This window comes from Tigriopus californicus, chromosome 9 (genome assembly GCF_007210705.1).
Source record: "Tigriopus californicus strain San Diego chromosome 9, Tcal_SD_v2.1, whole genome shotgun sequence".
NCBI lineage: Eukaryota > Metazoa > Arthropoda > Copepoda > Harpacticoida > Harpacticidae > Tigriopus > Tigriopus californicus.
Genome location: NC_081448.1, coordinates 8,108,397 through 8,126,451, shown reverse-complemented (window position 1 = coordinate 8,126,451; position 18,055 = coordinate 8,108,397). Strand labels below are relative to the sequence as shown.

General features: G+C 40.6%; 2 protein-coding genes and 1 long non-coding RNA gene across 3 annotated transcripts; all 3 read left to right on the top strand.

The window, feature by feature from the left end:
- Window positions 1-1,195: 1,195 nt before the first annotated feature.
- LOC131886995 (uncharacterized) lies at window positions 1,196-7,837 on the top strand. The gene is made up of 3 exons (XR_009373968.1): window positions 1,196-1,604; window positions 1,683-1,738; window positions 7,800-7,837. It is a non-coding gene; the product is annotated as an uncharacterized LOC131886995 (long non-coding RNA).
- Window positions 7,838-9,373: 1,536 nt separating this feature from the next.
- On the top strand, window positions 9,374-17,630 carry LOC131886991 (mucin-3A-like). Its single transcript, XM_059235472.1, has 4 exons — window positions 9,374-9,763; window positions 10,674-13,380; window positions 15,559-15,762; window positions 17,561-17,630. The coding sequence occupies exons 1-4, from the start codon at window positions 9,443-9,445 to the stop codon at window positions 17,575-17,577; spliced, it is 3,249 nt and encodes a 1,082-aa protein (XP_059091455.1). The 5' UTR covers window positions 9,374-9,442; the 3' UTR covers window positions 17,578-17,630.
- Window positions 13,419-14,482, top strand: LOC131886993 (uncharacterized). Its single transcript, XM_059235475.1, has one exon. It carries the CDS (start codon window positions 13,428-13,430, stop codon window positions 14,388-14,390), a length of 963 nt encoding a protein of 320 aa, XP_059091458.1. The 5' UTR covers window positions 13,419-13,427; the 3' UTR covers window positions 14,391-14,482.
- Window positions 17,631-18,055: the final 425 nt, after the last annotated feature.

Genomic DNA, 18,055 nt, shown 5'->3' with positions numbered 1-18,055 from the left:
ATAAGTTTCAGGGCGTTGGTTTTGCGGCAACAAACCTGAATCAAAGTGTCATGTTCATGGTGACAAATCATTCGGTCTTCACCGAAGGCGGTACTCGAATCCACGCTCTTTGGGTAACCTGGTCGTCCCTCTAACGGGTACATTAGACCACTCAGCTACCATGATTAGCCTATGAATACTTAGAGATATTTTTTATAGTAAGCAATGAGTAATCACAAAGGTCATTACTTGACCTCGAAAACCTAAGGTTCGACTTTTTATTACTCACGTCGGGTCACATTTGTTTAAAACTTGGATTGCGAACAATTTTTGTTATTTTTCACCATTGACCATGTTTTGTCCGTTATGAATTTCGTGTCATAAAGGATATATTGAAAATGGTGACCGGACAACTCGACCCAGCGGACCACTTGAATTGCTTTTTTCCTCATATTTATGATTAAAAACTTGAGACTAAAACTATTGGATTAAACAAATAATTTGAGCTTGAATTACTGGCACTGAGAGTTGTTGGGTGGAGAGTACTGAGGGTCGAGTTGTCCTGGAACCACTGAACTCTGCACACTTATTAATGTGAAATATCGTACTGGTTCTCCTTTCTCTGTACATGTGAGTATTAGCTTTTCATCAGATAAGTTTGAAGGCCCTGGATTATACCATAAAAAGATGAAAATCAATTTCTTGCCAATTCTTGTAAATCAATTATTTGGTCACTCACGACGTAAAATTCTTAAATACAAGCCCACCCACTTTTTAACGCATTAAATACGAAAACCACAATGAAAAATATCTTTTCTGCTCTTAATGGATAAAATACAATTTTGTGGATGTTACAATATATTCCAGCCAAAAGCTGTGTTGAGTTTCAAAGTTTTAAATCAATGCAGTCAAAAAAGCAAGAACTTCAGAGACGTAGTTTCTAAAAAAAAACTTTTAATATCAAATTTAAACATTACTCCGCTTGTAAGCATCTTTCGATCTTTGAAATCTTGCATATCGAAGCATAACAATGGATTGTTTAACTGGTTTTATGGTTCCTTTTAATGAAAAAGGCAGCAGATTTTACAAGGCATGAAGGCGAGCATCAAAGTACATTTTTCCAGGTCGAATTGGCAAGTTATTGGGTTACAATCTGCCTATTGAAATTGGGGGAAATGTTGGAATAAATGTTGCTTTGAATTTCGTTGAATTGATCCCATTCAAATCTAAGATGTAGGACGAATCAGCCACCATTGTTACTTTCATTCGAAGTTTCGTGCACGTATTTACACGTCATGCACAATTTAGAGAAGAAATCCAGCGTACCGGGGGCAGACTCGACTAGAAAAAGGAAACTCGCCCGCAATGAACTTAACTGTTCTTCAAGGTAAAAAGAAGGGAGGGAGAAACGAGAGGAACACATGACGGGATTGAGACTTGGAAGCGTTGCTCTCAAGTCAGCGAGGGGCATCTAAAATTTTCAATCAGATTTCACTCATCTCACTTGGTTTGAAAGTTTGAAAAATTGCGTGGTGTTGATTCAATCATGCAAACGGCAATTGTTGTGCTTATCGTTAATATTGTTGTGTTAAGCAACAAAGCAGTGATGGGGAGGAAAAAAGGAGGTAAGCAATGGAAGAATGTCCTGATCACTGTTTGATGAACGACTTCGAGAAAACTTGACCAACTCTCTTCATATATAGAAGGTGATCCTCCCTGCCGACTTTTGACGTCCCCCGTGAAGGAAGGAAATATGAAGGTAGGACATAAAAAAAAATCATTTTCCAGATTTGGCTTGAACTGATTGACTTGGTGCGGTAGAATAAACTAAAAATACTAACTGGCATTACAACCTCGTTTCCTTTGTTTTGCCTTTTTAAATGAAGCAGCAATTTGTGAAGCGCAATAGATAAGGTCTTTGCAATGGAACACATTGGGAAAACTCAACCATTCAACCTATAACTTGCCTTGTCTTTTGGGATTGTCATCAGTCGTTTGGGAAAGGATCATGTGACCAAAACTTAATATGTTGGAAAGAAGAGTACTTCGGAATGCCAGTTTGTGCCTACGTCGTATAGTGTATTTAGTTTCAAGAGCTTATTGCCCTGAACATTAATATGGGGTGTGTGGACCATATTTATGCTCGCCAGATGAGCCATGTCAACAAAGAGGAAGCAAGGCCGAGAGACTGGGACGCGAGCGAGCTAGCCAGGCGGACTCGTTTTCAGAGCCAATGACAGGTGACAGTTGAACAGCTAATAGGTTATGGTTTCTAATTGTAGAGGCGCTTCTTTCAATCCGCTGGAGGTGTGCATTATTCCAGCTACCGTTTCAGGTGCAGTAAAAAACCCAACATACTCGATTTTTACCCTTCTATGTTTCGTCTTTTATGGTTTCAATGCCCTTGATCGGCAATATTGGCCACTAAAGAACGATGGTTTTTGTTGAAAGTTGAGAAGGCGACCAAGAAATTACTCATATTGATGGAATATGTAATCCATGTCAAAAACAGGTGTCTCAAAAGGCACACTACCAAAACAGGATGGGTTCCCATTAGAAGAACAATGGAAGAACTCTTTTGAGCACCTTTATCATTTCTCTAAAACTCCCCAAGTCAAACTGGACCCAATGGAATTCGGACAAGGACAAGTGATGAAGTAGTTAGTGCAGCTTCCTGGCATGAGAGAAGTCCATTGTTTGATTCCCAAGAAAAACTTTTAGATGCGTACACATCTCACTCACAGACTTCGAATCAATCTGATGCCGGAGTTGACACTGACCAATGGCACAATGTAGAAATGATGTGATCGATTAGGATCAACCATCCGACCCAAGCACCTCGAAACCAAAAAAGGACAACACTTTCCCGATACCAATTCATACTAACGACAAGATGGAAGAAAGGAAAAGATAAGTGCTGAGGAACACTCATCCTCTTTTGTCCACACATGTGCAAATATGGAATCCTGGAATATTGATTCTAAAAAACGCCCTAGCAATGAATTCAACCCCAGAATTCATGTATTTTAAAATTTTACCGGGGATTCCATCCTTGTATCGGCGGAAAATCCGAAAATCGTTTGAATTCTTATTTTATTTTGAAATTGAAAAGTGTGAAATGAATGCATGCCCTCGGTCAGGTTATGAGATGTCTCAGAGGAGTTCAAAGGAACTGAAATAGATCCAACCAGCTTCATGTATGACTTGGCTTTCAACTAGGTTCGCCGCCTTTCTTCGGCGAGGCACCAAACTTTCACGTACTTGGTGAAATTAAAACAGACCAAGGATGCTGAAATACGCCGAAAAGGCCGTGGCACCCTTCTGACTCAGTTATCAAACAATAAGGAAATGAAGAGGGCAATTGATCACCTTGTCAAATAATCGAAACTTTCAAATTTTCCGGTTAGCGTTAAGGTGTGAGGGGCAAGTCCTGATGGGTATGTTCCCATTTCGTTATCGACATCTCAGTCGTTTGAAAAGCTGGAAGAATTTGCGATCTTTCGCAATTGCTCCCAGCATGTGGGTGTGGCTACTAGAGAGAATACCGTTCTCGACTTGCTTTTTTCTAATGACCCTGATCTGATCTGTATGACCATGCGACACTTAGCAATCTGTCAGATCATCATTTTCTTCAGATAGGGTCGACCATTACTCAAAAGCCGGCGTGCTCTAGAGTAAAACCGGTCAAAAAGGTCGGTCTGGCTAAGTTCAAGTTCAAAGATGAACATTGGCCGTTGATTATAGAAAGATTAGAAGAACTGGATCTGTTTCAATTCTGAAACAGGAATCGTCCATAGATGCAGCCATTGCTAGATTAGTTTCAGTTTTTGAGTAAGTTTACTCTAATCTAGCGATCTCTGAATGTGTTCCGAAAGGTGGGACGCGGACAAAAATTCCAAAATATAGGAAGACTTTGTTCAAAAAGAGTTGCAAACTAGAAAAAGCTGAAGAACAACTCGAATCCAGTAATTGTGGCTAGACTCCAAAAAAACTTGGACGTGATTGACGGTATCATTAAGGCCTCCATCGAAAATGACCAGTTACAAACTGAGAGTAAAGTGGTTCAAGAGGCCAGGTCGAATCCAAAGGCTTTTTTTCTCTTATGCAAACTCTAAGAGAAAGATGAAACACCCTGTTGGGCTTTTTGAGATTGATGGGGAAACCATAGACAATGTTGAGGATATGGCTAACATACTTGGAGATCAGTTCCCAAGTGTGTTTTCAACCCCACTGAGCGTAGGAGCAACAGCCCATTGCTCTATTGATGAGTTTGTTGAGATTGAAAAGGCTACTCAAGTTGAGTGTTTAGATGATCATGTAGTCACAGATCAAGATGCTATAGAGGCCATCAGGGACCTGAGACTCTCGAGCTCTCCTGGTCCTGATAGTGTGACATCTCAGTTTCTGATGAGATGCTCATTGGTTCTTGCTCCTGATTTTTCGTACTTGATGCGTTGCATCTTGGACCAGGGCAAGTTCCCCTCTTCTCTGAAGCTAGCTCATGTTGTTCCAATTTTCAAAGGGGGAGATAAGTCGCTCCACAGTAACAATAGGTCGATTTCTCTCACTTCGAATATTGCGAAGGTGCTTGAGAAGATCATGAAACTCAGTCTCGTTGAAATTCTTGAAGTCAATGAAGTCCTTCCTCCAAGCCATCTTGGGTTCAGGGCACATTTTAGCACGGTTACCCTACTGATTGAACATGTTGAACAGATTATTGAGGAACTAGACAGGCTTGAGTCAGTTGATGTTGTCTTTTTTTGATTTTGCCAAGGCCTTTAATAGAGTAGATCATAGCCTTTTGTTGAATAAACTTCATGCCATTGGGATCCAAGTAAGGTTCTCAAATGGATAAGAAGCTTCATTTGTGATAGGAAGCAAATTGTTAACGTCGAGGGATCCCTTAATAACATACATAATATCAAGTCGGGTGTTCCCCAGAGTTCCATCTTAGGGCCCCTTCTTTTTATAGTATTCATTGCCCTCCTTCAAAAGCTTAGTATTACTGCCAGTCTCTCTTCTTATTCTGACGATACAAAGTTGGTTTCTGGTAGAAATGGCCAAGATTCCAGTAGCCTTGCAAAGGACTTAAATCGAATCTACTCTTGGGTAACTGAGAGTAATATAGCCCTGAACGGAATGAAATTCCGCTCAATGACCTTTGCGTCAACTAATTGCATACTCCACTCGTAGATAATGGAAACTTCGATGAGTATATCCAGTTGAAGGTGGGTAAAGCTTTTCAAATGAGTGCTTGGATATATCGCACCTTTAAGTCCAGAGATAGCCTCACGATGCTGACTCTGTACAAGTCGATTGTCCTGCTATGTCTTGAATGTACTTCACCCATTTGGGCTCCAATGAGTTCAGCAGGTTTGCAAAAGATCGAACAAATCCAAAGATGTTTCACTAAGAGCATCACAGGAATGAGAGAGCTCTCGTATTGCGAGAGGTTAGAAAAATTGGAACCGTACAGTGTTCAGAGAAGATACGAAAGGTATCTGGTACTCTACGTCTTCAAAAGTATCCATGAGCTTTGTCCCAACCCAAGATTCAGGGCCAATGCTAGTGACCGTAGAGGCTTAATGTGCGTTTTGAGAGCACCTTCAAGCCCTTGAGAATCCAGGCTAGTTAAAACAATCTAGTCGGGCTCCTTCATTGTTCAATTTGCTTCCCTCTAATATTCGTAGGGAATACGTCGGCCTTGTTGATCCGGTTGCATCTTTCAAGTCAGGCCTTGGACAAATTTTTAGATAGCATTCCAGAGCAATTAGTTAAGGTTGAGGGATCCCTTAGTGACATACATGATGTCAAGACAGGTGTTCCTCAGGGCTCCATTTTGTGTCCTCTCCTTTTCATCATCTTTATTGCTCCGCTTCAGAAGCTTGGTAGTAGTACTGTCGGTATCTCTTCCTATGCTGATGATACAAAATTGGTAGTTGGTAGGAATGGTCAGAATTCTGGTTGTCTGATAGAGGATCTACTCTTGGGTTGCTGCGAGTAACATGGAACTGAATGGAATGAAATTCCGTTCAATGACCTTTGGGTCGACGTAATTAGACACTCCACTCTTAGATGATGAAGGGCATTCAGCAAGTCTCATCCACAAAGGGTCTAGGTGTAGTCCTGCAAGATAATGGAAAGTTCGATGAGCATATCCAGTTGAAAGTTGGTAAAGCTTGTCAAATGTGTGGTTGGATATATCGCACGTTTAAGTCCAGAGATAGTGTCACAATGCTAACTCTGTACAAGTCGATTGCAGCCACACCAAGTTAAGTAAAATGAAAAAAAAATCTTGTCTTGAACTGCTGGGATTGGAATCCCAGCAGCGGTAAGGAAGTCCGCAAAAAAATCTGAGCTAAAAAAAAAACTCAAAAAAAAGTCAAAATCTATAGGAAATTTTCGTGCATAATTCACCCTCCAATTGACTGAAAACACGGAGAAAGTAGGGAGGCTGTCTTCAATTCTTAGTATACTTTTTGTGCGAAACATTGAAGTTTTAGAAAATTGGCAGGTTGTTGAGGGTGTGGTGAGATTTCTAAGCCTGAAATTATACTAGACCTGACCTGAGGAAATCAGCATTGGTTCGAAAATGTGTGTCACGAGCAGATTGATCACATCAGTTGAAGACAATGTCACCAAGTATGTTCTAACCACCAGCATATCTCCAATTGCCTTCTCCCAAACCCCCCAACTCTGGCTTGCTCTTGGCGCAACAATTAGTATAATCCATGGCATAAGTAACGAAATTACAATAGTTCGTTCCTTTTTTTCAAAATAGGAGCTGTAATTACAAGACATTTTAAAATTGTGTGTGGTAACGAGCCTATAACCAAAAGAATTACTCGTTACTTTTCCAGCCTCCAGAATGGCCTTTAATTTTTCGTTTTTATCGTGACAGCTGAGGAAACTTAAGGCACAGCCCCTTGGCTCAGCAGAAATTCCCATTTTGTCTATATCTATGTAGCTTATTATGAACAATAACAGTCAGGGTTGGTTGGCAATTGTGCTTGCTCATAGCTACTCTGAGGGTGTTGCATTTGCTACTTTATTGTTTACATCTTCTCAATCAAATTCCGTTGGACTGAAGACCTGATTCAGTGCAACTGTCAAGCACGGAAAATCAATCGTTCTTTGGCTTGAGTAGGATGCACAGATTTCCAAAGCCTCGTCATTTCCACGATTTAAGGCATGGACCTCTTAGAGAGAAGCTTTAACTACTTCACAATGTCAAGCACTGTTTGCCCATCATGACTTTTGCGACATTGATTCAAACCTTCAACAATCATTACCCCATCCAGGGTCCTAATCTTGAATCCTCAAAGCATGTTGACGCAATGCATTTTGAACCATTATGCCGAGATTAAATGTCATTGATTATTATTGAAAAATGTTGACATGAAGTCTTCAAATGTTACGCGTAATGGCTGCTTAAGAAAAAAAAAATCACAATTTCTTTAAAGCAGACTTGTTTTAAAGGGGGAAAACCCATAAAATGTTGGTCATCTAAATTTCAGGGAAAGTAACGAGTAACGTCATTACATTTTTTCGAGTGACAATTGAGTAACGAATTACTATTTTCGACCAAAGTGATTGTAAATGCAATTTATTCCGTTTATTGGGGAACGGCTAATGCCCTGGTAAAATCCAACTCGAACTTCTAAATGAAGTACTGACGATCCGGCATCACGTTTATAATTTCATTAAGATATTCGAGCACTATATGACTACGTGATTCGTAGTACTGAATTACTCAGTAGTTCTCGGAAAAAGGTTCGAAATCCTCCATATAGGCTAATATTGTTTTTCTTTATTCCTAGGACATACCGATACACATCAATGGACAGAAATTCAGTTATAGAGAAAGGCAAGTGCTAGTTTTCCGAGACTTCATCGCAGTGACAACAACGTATTCGCAACATTTTTAAATCACATTGAAATTCATGTATTTAAGATTGCAGTTAGGAAACTATAAGTCAAATAAACTCTAGGCCTTGCATTAACGTCACTGTGATTTGGGTATGTTAATGCAAGGGGTAATGCAATTTTCAGTCATACATTTGAGGAGGTTGACAATTGGTGTAAGTGTTTTTTTGTACAATAAGTTCATCATCGGCTTACTTGAATTAAAAATGCTATCTGAAAACAAAGATCCTACAGTATGGCAATTAAGTATGGGACTCTGGTTTTTTGTCTATAAAAAATAAATGATTAAAAAAATATCGGGATGTTTGTTTTTCCAGAAATAGACAAGACCAAGGCCTACAAATTTTGTTTATACATTTTCCATGTGGCCACCTTTGTTGGCGATTACGCGGCGAAGTTGAGTTTTGACTTGGGCGCAGCTTTGCATCACTATGTACTCGGGGATGGAGTCCCATGAGCGCTCAAGGGCAAGTTTCCGAGCCCTGACACTTCTATGAGTCTTGGAACAAGCTCTGTCCTCAAGGATGGATCACATGGCGAAGTCCATCAGGTTGAGGTCAGGCCTTGAGGGGGTCCACATAGCTTTGTCCCAGAAGGTTGGGAAAACTTCTGTACAAAACTCCTGGACCATTCTGGCAGTGTGGGCAAGCGCTCCATCTTGTTGGAAGACAAATGGGGCATCACCATAGGTCTTCTGGAGCCAGGGGACCACATCGAACTCCAACATGTCACGATACTTGTGCTGGTTGATCTTGACGCCAAGAGGAATGAACACCAAAGGTAACTTCTTCCCGTCCGACATTAACCCGGCCCACACCATGACAGAGTCGGGCTTCTGGCGGCGAAAAATGGCTCTCTCTGCCAAAGGGATATCGCGGAAGCTCTTGCCGATCACCCTGCTGGTCTGGGAATTGTGGATGGGCTGGACCGTGAAAATCTTTTCGTCTGTCCAGCACACTGGGCCAAGGTCATCCAGCTTGATTTTACGAAGCAGAACTCGGCTCCTCTTCAGCCTCTTGATTCTTGTAGCATCACTGATGAGGTGGAACTTGGACTTCCGGTACACCTTGAGGCCTAGGTCATGCTTGGCGATCCGCTGGACAATGGTGTGGCTGACACCAGCCTACCTTGCAATTTTTCTCATGCTTTGGCTGTTTATCTTGCGGATCCTGTCATTGACCTTTCTGATGAGCTCTGGAGTACGCTTTGCCATAGGTCGGCCACTTCTGGGCTTGTCATTGATGTTGCCAGTCTCCACGAACCGATTGACGGTGTTCCTGACCAGCTTTGCGGTCATTCTGGCCGGCCCAAGGATCTTTCTGATTTCATTGTTGCTAACAATTGCACTTCGAAGTTCAGTAGCGGCCTTCATGTTTGAAATTTCGACTAGGAGTGTTTATGCAAAGTTGTTTAGCATTGTTCACAGAGGGCGTTTGTAAATTTTGAGGGCAAGAAATTGAACCAATTAAGAGAAAATTAGGTTTACTTTTGAGTCCCATACTTAATTGCCATACTGTAGGTTAGCACTGTTCTAGTAATGATGATCCATTGTTTTAGATCCGTTGCTATTTTGTGTCACAACATGAGCATGCAAGAAATAAAAACAAAAATGCCATTGGTCAAGCCAAAAGGTATTTGCTCGACTCAAGGATGTGCAGAGAATGAAACCGATGAGGCTCATGCTATCAGCAAAATAGTTCAAGAATGTTCGGTCGCACCAAGGCTTTGTCTCTCATCTCATAAAAACTATCAAGGCTGTATGAAACAAAAGTTACGATGTCAACTTTATGAGAAAATCAAATCTTACCTACAACGAAATGTCAGCACAACAAAAGATATCCCTTCAACTTCCAACATGGTAAGCACATTTTTATTTTACAACTTATGCCCCAATCCAGTACAGCGTCCCTCCGAAACTTCAAGAACATTCATTGCGTAAAGGAGCATCAGGAACTGAAATGCAACGCATACACATCAATTTCGGGATCATTGTCAGCTTAAACATAAGGGTAGTCTTCAATAATTCAGTCTAACAATATGTTTTGGGTCCTCTTGAAAATTGACTTAATAAAAAACTGCAAAAGATTGAAATCAGAATTGCACGGTGGCCATTTCGTTTTGAACCAATACCTTGTCAAATTGTTAAGCCATCTCCCGGAATCTGCGGAGAATGAATAATTTCACACTTTTTCCGACCTAAATAAGATCTCTTTCCAAAGTTATCATACATTTAAAATGCCTTTTTGAGGGGCTTACTCGTACTTGTAGCAGATGCAGCGAGTGATAAAAAGGAACGAGACTGAAAGAAAGGATGAGTCAATCACTACAGATCTCCGAAGCTACCATGCCTTGGGTGAACATTGTGAGACGAGTACAACATGGATGCATGGATGCTTCCGAGAGTACAATGGCGCTAGTCTAGCTCATCTTGCTTGTTGAAGCAGTGTTGGTGAACCGCATGAACAAAAACTTTAGGCCAGAATTTGGCTCTTTTTCCGAAATGGATCGATCCTGTTGGATTGAGCTTGTGCACCATTTTGCTGCAAACCGTATACAAACTCCCACGTCTCATCAACCTTGAATTTTTTTGGGGGGGATAATCTTGATCCGGAAATTCAGCTCAGTTATTTAGCATTATTGGTTGAAATAAGCCCTCCTCTAGTTAAAATTGGTAATCAACAGGTTCTGGTAGACCCTGAAGTCACGTTATCGTGCTTCCAGCTCATCCAAAAAAAGCTATTTTAAATGTATCAAAATCTTATTTTTAGGTACCAATCATACCGTCGAAACCATCTATCAAACTTTTGGCCGTTTTATTACCTTGTACAAATGAAAGTGTAATTCGAAGACATTTATGGCGGTATAAGAAGATACTCTCCCAAACTCTGAAGCTGACACACAAGACGTTATTTTTGCATACTTGTAATGTCAATTTGAAGTCCCGATTGAAGCCTTTGTTGTTGTCGCCACTGATATCTGGAATTATGTCCGTTCAATGGAACTCCAACCCAAATAACTCGACATGTCATGTTCAAAGTTTTGTAAATAGTTGGAATAACCTTTTTCATGGTGCTCCTGCCATTCCTAAAGTCCAATACGAATATCAAAGAAGCCTTGTTGGAGCGATGAAATTCATGGCCTCTGAGATTCACAAGGGAACCATCAATCGGCGCTTGGATGGCAATACTTTGTTGGTCAACTTACAACATACTACTCCACCCCAATCCAGAGAATGCTTGAGCATGAAAATGTTCAATGCATCAAAAGCAGATCAATCTACAAACATGGGCGTTCAAAATATGGAAATGTTTTTACAAGAGAGCCTTTCAGAGTGTGTTACACAGCCGTGTCCTCAATGGGCCATTTCATATGAATCTAGTCAAGAGCCAACCGTGCCAGCTCTTGAGAACTCTAGTACACAATCACCTTTACCGACGTCAACATCATTTGCAAATTCAGAATTCGCAATGATCCCATCAGATCTTGGCACTTCGGATGTTAAACCTCTATGGAGTACAAGCAATGCCCAAACAACTTCAAGAACAGTTCTGAAAACAACCAATCTCATCTCTCTAAACTTAGATTCGCCAGTAGATCAAACAATTATTGCCACCAATTCCCCCTCAACTGCCATTGGAAACCCAGCTATGAAGACCCCAACCACCTCCACTACTTCTGCAATTACTATCACCATTGTCACCACTACCACTACCATTACCTCCTCCTCCCCTAGTACTATCTCTATCACCCCCACCATCACAACAATAACAACAACTACAACAACTACCACAACTACTACTTCCATGACGACTGCTCCTCCTCTTACTACTACTACTACTACTACTACTACTACTACTACTACTACTACTACTACTACTACTACTACTACTACTACTACTACTACTACTACTTCTACTTCTACTTCCACCACCACCACAACTACTACAGTTAGTCCTACAACTACTACAGTTAATCCTACAACTACTACAGTTAGTCCTACAACTACTACTCCCACAATTCCTACTACTAGTATTGCTGCTGTTACCACCACCGCCGCCACCGACACAACAAATACTATCAAGACCACTAAGGCAACTACCACCAATATTGTAAGACTGTGGAAACCGGCCATTGTCCCTTTTTCTACGAACACCACATCCATCGATAACATTGACATTGAATTCAATAGGAGTCCGACCCATTTTACAACAAGTCAAGAGCCAATAAGCAATGAAGCATCTTCTCCGAACGCTGATTATCCTCCTACATTTCATGTCCAAACAATTGGAGACGTTCCATTTACAGAAGCACAACAACCTTCAGACTATCGTAACCAAAATGGTGCAAGTATTCTGCAAAATCAAGATGGACAAGATGAAGGGCTACGGACAATCAAATCCAAATTGAAGGAATCAACGTCAAACTTCTCGTTCCGGACATTGACTGAACTCGATGATCGAGAGCAGGCAAATGAGTCTGGATCTTCTGATTTTGGGTTGAATACAAACTCTGCTTGTCCCAATCAAGCCAAAAGTCAAAAGACATTTCCCAGGACTTGGCAATCCGTCTTGTTTTGGGTTAATGTAGTGAGCATCATTACCCTTATGTTCACATGGCTTACCTATTGGGCTGTGACCCAAAAGAGCGACCTGAATATTCAAGTCTTCGAGGTTTTTGTACCTTTAGGATTGATTGCGTTGAACGTGTCAGTGTGCAGTTTCTGTTTGAATCCTTTCAGCAATGCCAGTTGCTGGATTCAAACATTCTTGCCTGGTGTGGGACTCATGGCAATCTTTTCGGGTGCTTTATCACAACTCCTTCATGATCTAAACAGGAATGTGTACATCGTCAATCCTGATGGGAATCGGATCTGTTGCTTGAATCAGAGTGTTGGCCTGACCATTATGTGCATCAGCTTCATTATGGGACAATGTGCCGTGTGCTTTTTCTGGTTCATCAAGAACGGGGCTGACAGTTTGGCACAAATATGCTTCCCGGGATGCGGCCGTACCACGGTTCAGTTGGATATGGTATCGTATTCAACCGCATTTCCTCCTATGATTCTCGGCCTGCTTGTCGGTGTAGTCAGTTTAACCAGCCTTAAGTGGAGGAAAGGCTCACGATCAACATGTAACTTAATTGGGGTGTGGTTCACCTTCATCATTTGTGCCATGTTTTTGACTTACAACTTGTGGTTTGAGAAGCACAATACTCGACCTTTGAGTGCCATCACTTACACCCTAGTGGCGACTATTTTTGGCATTTGTACATTTTATGTATTTGTGGTACGAAAGGTGCTGTCGCTGAAGGACAATCGGGAACTGCGCTTGACAGCCAACACAACCTTTATTGAGAATCGCTCTTTGACGAACTTTTGCCACGCTCCAAGTGCAACCACGAGCTCATCAGTGCACCCAAATTTCAATGTCAATACGTTCAGCAGTACAAGCTCGTTTGCACTGCCAAATGTCATCGGTGAGTATTGATTACCAAACAATTAAAGTGATAAAATGGGAATATGTATGATGCCAAGTCAAGATATTACTCCAATCAGAAATTGGCAAACTAAATACAAAGTTATTTATGACACCCAACAAGGGCTGGATGGGTTGAAAAAACATGGTGTAATCTACTGTTATACTGATGGCTCAAAAATTAAAGACAGGGCTGGATTCGGCCTAGTCATTTTTCGAAACAACAAAACACTGCACCAAGACTCAGAATATCTGGGCGAAATGGCCACAGTTTTCCAAGCTGAGGTTCTTGCTCTTGAGCGGGCCTGTTTATGGCTTCTCAGGCAAAGGAATCAAAGAATTATAATTAAAAGTGACAGCGCTTCAGCCATTCAAGTTATCCACAGGAAGTTGATCACTTCCCAGAGCGTGCTCAAAGTAAGGCAACTACTAGACCGACTTAGCAAGAAAAACAAAGTGACAATTCAATGGATCAAAGCCCACTATGGGCTGAAAGGCAACGAATTGGCAGATAATTTGGCGAAAAAAGGGGCTACACAAATCCGGTTTGGCCCTGAACCGTTTCTTCCAGTCTCACGAAATGTCTACAAAGAAGCAATCAAGAAAAGTATCAGTAAAGAATGGTCAACATATTGGAGTAATTCAGCCTCATGTAGGCAAACCAAAATATTTATCCCCCAAACTAAATTTGAAGAAATCCCCAAAACCTTAGGGACTGTCCCTAGGACAGAATTAGGCAAATGCATACAATTTATAACAGGTCACTGCAATTTACAACGGCATCGACATATCTTAAACGACATAAGCGACCCAAGCTGCCGACTGTGCAATGAGAACGACGAGACTCCCTGGCATTTATTAGCTGAATGCCGAGGGTTAATAGCTAGACGTTGGACAAGTTTCCAACATCCGACTCTGCCACAAATGCCCAAATGGTCACTAAAGCAGCTCCTCGGATTCCTGAAGGAATCTATCATATGGGAGTTGCTGGATCTATGGGGACAAGAGTAAAAAATGACTAAGGAGCGGGAATATCTCTTAATTGGGACACCCTTTATCAGAACGCAGTTATCAATCTGCTGCCTGACTCCTAACAAACAAACAAACAATTAAAGTGACAACTAAAGGCTCTAAGTTTTAAGTCTTGAGTTAGCCATGGACTACGGTACCCTGGACATATTTGACGCCACCAACTGTATCCGAAAAGTTTTGCAGAAAATTTAGAAACCATTGAACTGAACCTCCCAACCAGAAATTGAAAAAAACTTAGTCACGCTCTCCAAGCCAGGCAGATTCACTCGCCATAGACATTCAAAATTATAGGGAGGAACATTTCAAGTTTTAGGCTGTAGCTAGAAGACTTCTAGACAATCCGTTTTTCTATGGTTCAAGTTTTCAGTTGTGCAAGTTAAGTTTGAGTTGAACGGGTGATACAACATGGACGAATTAAAAATTTAAGTGGTACTCCTTGAAAGTAAATCAAAGGTGTTTTAACCTCTGTCAATCAATTTGAATTGTAAGCAATTATATATGTTAAAACTGGAGCGCAATGCTGGCAATTATCTGCATGGTCTTGTCTGGAAATGGTTCTCTTTGATGTCGTGGGTGCTTTTGGTGACCGATGCCTCTCGCTTCTTGTCACTCGCCATATGTACTTACTTTTCTTTTCCTATTCTATTTCGTCAAGATGTGTCTTATCAATACGACGTTTCAACATCTCCAAACTGTTTAATGAGATCAAATCATGTAGAGCAGTGCTACAATTTTCCAGTGATTGGTCAGGAATGTCAGATTCTCTTTGGGAAATGGGAGCCGTTTCTGATTTTCTCTTTTGGAACTTATTTCCCTTGCGCATGATCCAGCCGAAGGTGCCCTAGGGCTTTATGGATGACTTCTGTTCGATGACAATCTCCGAACCAATAAACGTAATTTTTTTTCGATCGACTTGCCTAGAGGGCTACCCACTCTTATCTGAACCGGGGGGGGGGGCTTCAAACTTTACTACTGAAACCTACTTTTTCCCTCAATACCTTATGACCTGCTAATACTACTTAAACTTTCGGGACTCCTCCAAGATACATGGAATTAGTCATACTTTAGCATACTTTTAGTTGTATTTAGATCTTATCAAATACTCTCTCTATACGGATTTTCAACTGGTGTCTTCATCACTTTTAAGCAATGCCAGAATCGTCAGCTTGGCAAGAACTCTGCCGTTGGGAGTTTGAGATGAACCAAAGTGATCCCATCGAAGAGGGTTTCTTGAGCAGTGGTAGTTCGCATATCCATCAGGACGAGGCCTCAATAACGGAAGAGGACTCGAGTGACGCTTGCGAAAAGGACAGAGATGATAAAGTGATTGTCCTCACATCTACTACAACAGGTAAGTAATTCATAAACTGCAATTTGTGATTTCATTTCTTGAAACTAACAGAACTGAAATCAGGTTGGTATCAACTTAAATTGCTCAGAATATGATTGGCAAAAGTTCGTTAATCAATGATAATTGTTATGTAGAAGTTTGCTTTTTCGTAGTGCAGAGGTCGAATATTCATCAACTATGCACAAAACTCTGAGATTCATTGATTGGTTAACTTCCCGAGATTGCCGAGTCCAAGTCACTGAGAACCGTTATCGATTTATTTCAATAATCGCGGCAATTTAAATGCTCATTTGGGCCTGTTCTATTCTCAAGGGTGAGGTAGGGTAGTACATAATTCGTGCTTAATTCATTACGTTTCAAACCCATGTATTTTTAATTCTAAAAAAATACCTTAAATAGTAACTGCCTCAGATCTGTTATCAGTAAACCGTTCCATTACGGTACTCTGTTAAAATTGCATTTGGATTTTTTTGAGACGCTGATTTTTAATGATGTTGTATGGTACACGTGATTTGCTCTCCTCAACGTTTATGCAATCCGATACGCTACGTAGTTATTAAGATTTTATTACTCCGCATCCAATTCAGCCCAGATCTAACATCACAAGTGTGCTTGTTTTCTTTGGACTTTTCAATTGAAATGCAGACTGATGCCATGAATGAGGTGTCGTACTTCTCCAAGTCAAGAGCGCTTGCCTTGTCTCATTCAGTGCGAGTCCCGCTATTTGCAAAAATGTATATATGGGAATAGATATATGTACATGACCTATAGTGCAGTCACGGTGGCTAAGATGCCTCAATATACCCAATACCTTAATACACCCAAACAAGTCTTTGCATTTGCTTAAATCCTAAAATTGAACGAAATAAATCAGCCCATTATGACGCAAATATACCGTATTTCGAAATGTGATTGATTTGCAAACTGTTGCCAAAAAGGCATATCACTAATGGTTTGGGACAACACACTCGATTTGTACGACCAAAACCTTGACCTTGAAAATGACGATGCCCCAAATCGTAAATTTGGTTTAATCGCTGCAGCAGAAAAAATGCCAGAGAGTAAATAACCAGAGAGTACGTATAACCAGTCACTTGAATCCACTGAAGTTCAAAGTTGACAGCCCATCTAAGCTCAGATTCTCTGTTTCACCAATGACCTCAGTTGAAATCTTCCTTCGATAAAGCAACTGATTCACCAACGTGTTCAACGTGTTGGTGGATTTGGATTGACCATAAAATAGGGTTGATATAAATATTTTATTCAGAAACTTAGCCAGGCATGATTTAAAAGCCTGTAACAGACCAACACTTTCAAATCCTCTGCAAATATTGGAACGAATCATAGGAAGGTGAGAAGGTCGAGAAAGACTAGAGGAGGTCTTCATTGTTTTTAATTTGCCCGGGTTCTCAAGGGCTTGAAGGTGTTTTCAACACGCACATGAGGCCTCTGAGGTAGCGCAATTGACCCTAAAGCCTGGACTGGGAAATCGGTACAGACGATTGGTATCAACGACAGACCAGTCATGGACGACACTTGCTGAACATCTTTACTTCTATGAATCTATAAATGGAGTTTCTTATGGTGTTAACCCAAAGGTAATTGATGGAAATTTTATTCGGTTCATGACCATGGTACTTTCAGTGACCCAAGTGGATTCGAACTGTGTCCTTTAGCCGAGTACTTATATCCTGTTATTCAGGCTAGAAACTAAGTGTGTATCACCTGTATAGGAATAATAACTGGCAATTGTATTTACGGGGACATTTAAAGTACCAAGATCATTCTTTTTTTTCAGGAATATCTCGAATTTAAAGTGGAGTCCAGAATTCACCAACTAATTTGAGGACAACATGTAAAAATTTCGTGTATGTATTACTTTTGAAATACACTTACACAATACAATTTGAGGTCGAACAATGCCAATCAAGGTTGTCTGAATTAGTCAATAATTTCATCTAACTGAATCTAATAAACGCTTCAAAGAATTTTCATTTCTTATGAACATTTCAATAAGTTGGTATAAGTAAGAAAATGTTCTAGTAGCCTCGCACAATGGCTGAAATGCCCTTGGCATTTTTCTAACTCGCATAATCCAATTGGAAGATTCACTTGCACCATTCAAGCAACCATCACAAACTTTACAAAGTTCAAATTATGTGCATTTTTCTGATTCCAACACTTTCCAGAAAAATCATTTCACCCACTGATGTAGCCCCTCTTTCGTCATTGAGATGACTCAGGTAAGAGAAATATTTGTTTCCCATGAAAATGTTTAAATTTGAAATGTTTG

What these genes read in the sequence shown, in the direction of transcription:
- LOC131886991 (XM_059235472.1), top strand. Translation starts at nt 9,443, where the DNA reads ATGATGATCCATTGTTTTAGATCCGTTGCTATTTTGTGTCACAACATG. An exon ending in TCCCTTCAACTTCCAACATG is followed by an intron (nt 9,764 to 10,673) that starts GTAAGCACATTT and finishes TCTTATTTTTAG; the next exon opens with GTACCAATCATACCGTCGAA. An exon ending in TGCACTGCCAAATGTCATCG is followed by an intron (nt 13,381 to 15,558) that starts GTGAGTATTGAT and finishes ATCACTTTTAAG; the next exon opens with CAATGCCAGAATCGTCAGCT.
- LOC131886993 (XM_059235475.1), top strand. Translation starts at nt 13,428, where the DNA reads ATGATGCCAAGTCAAGATATTACTCCAATCAGAAATTGGCAAACTAAA.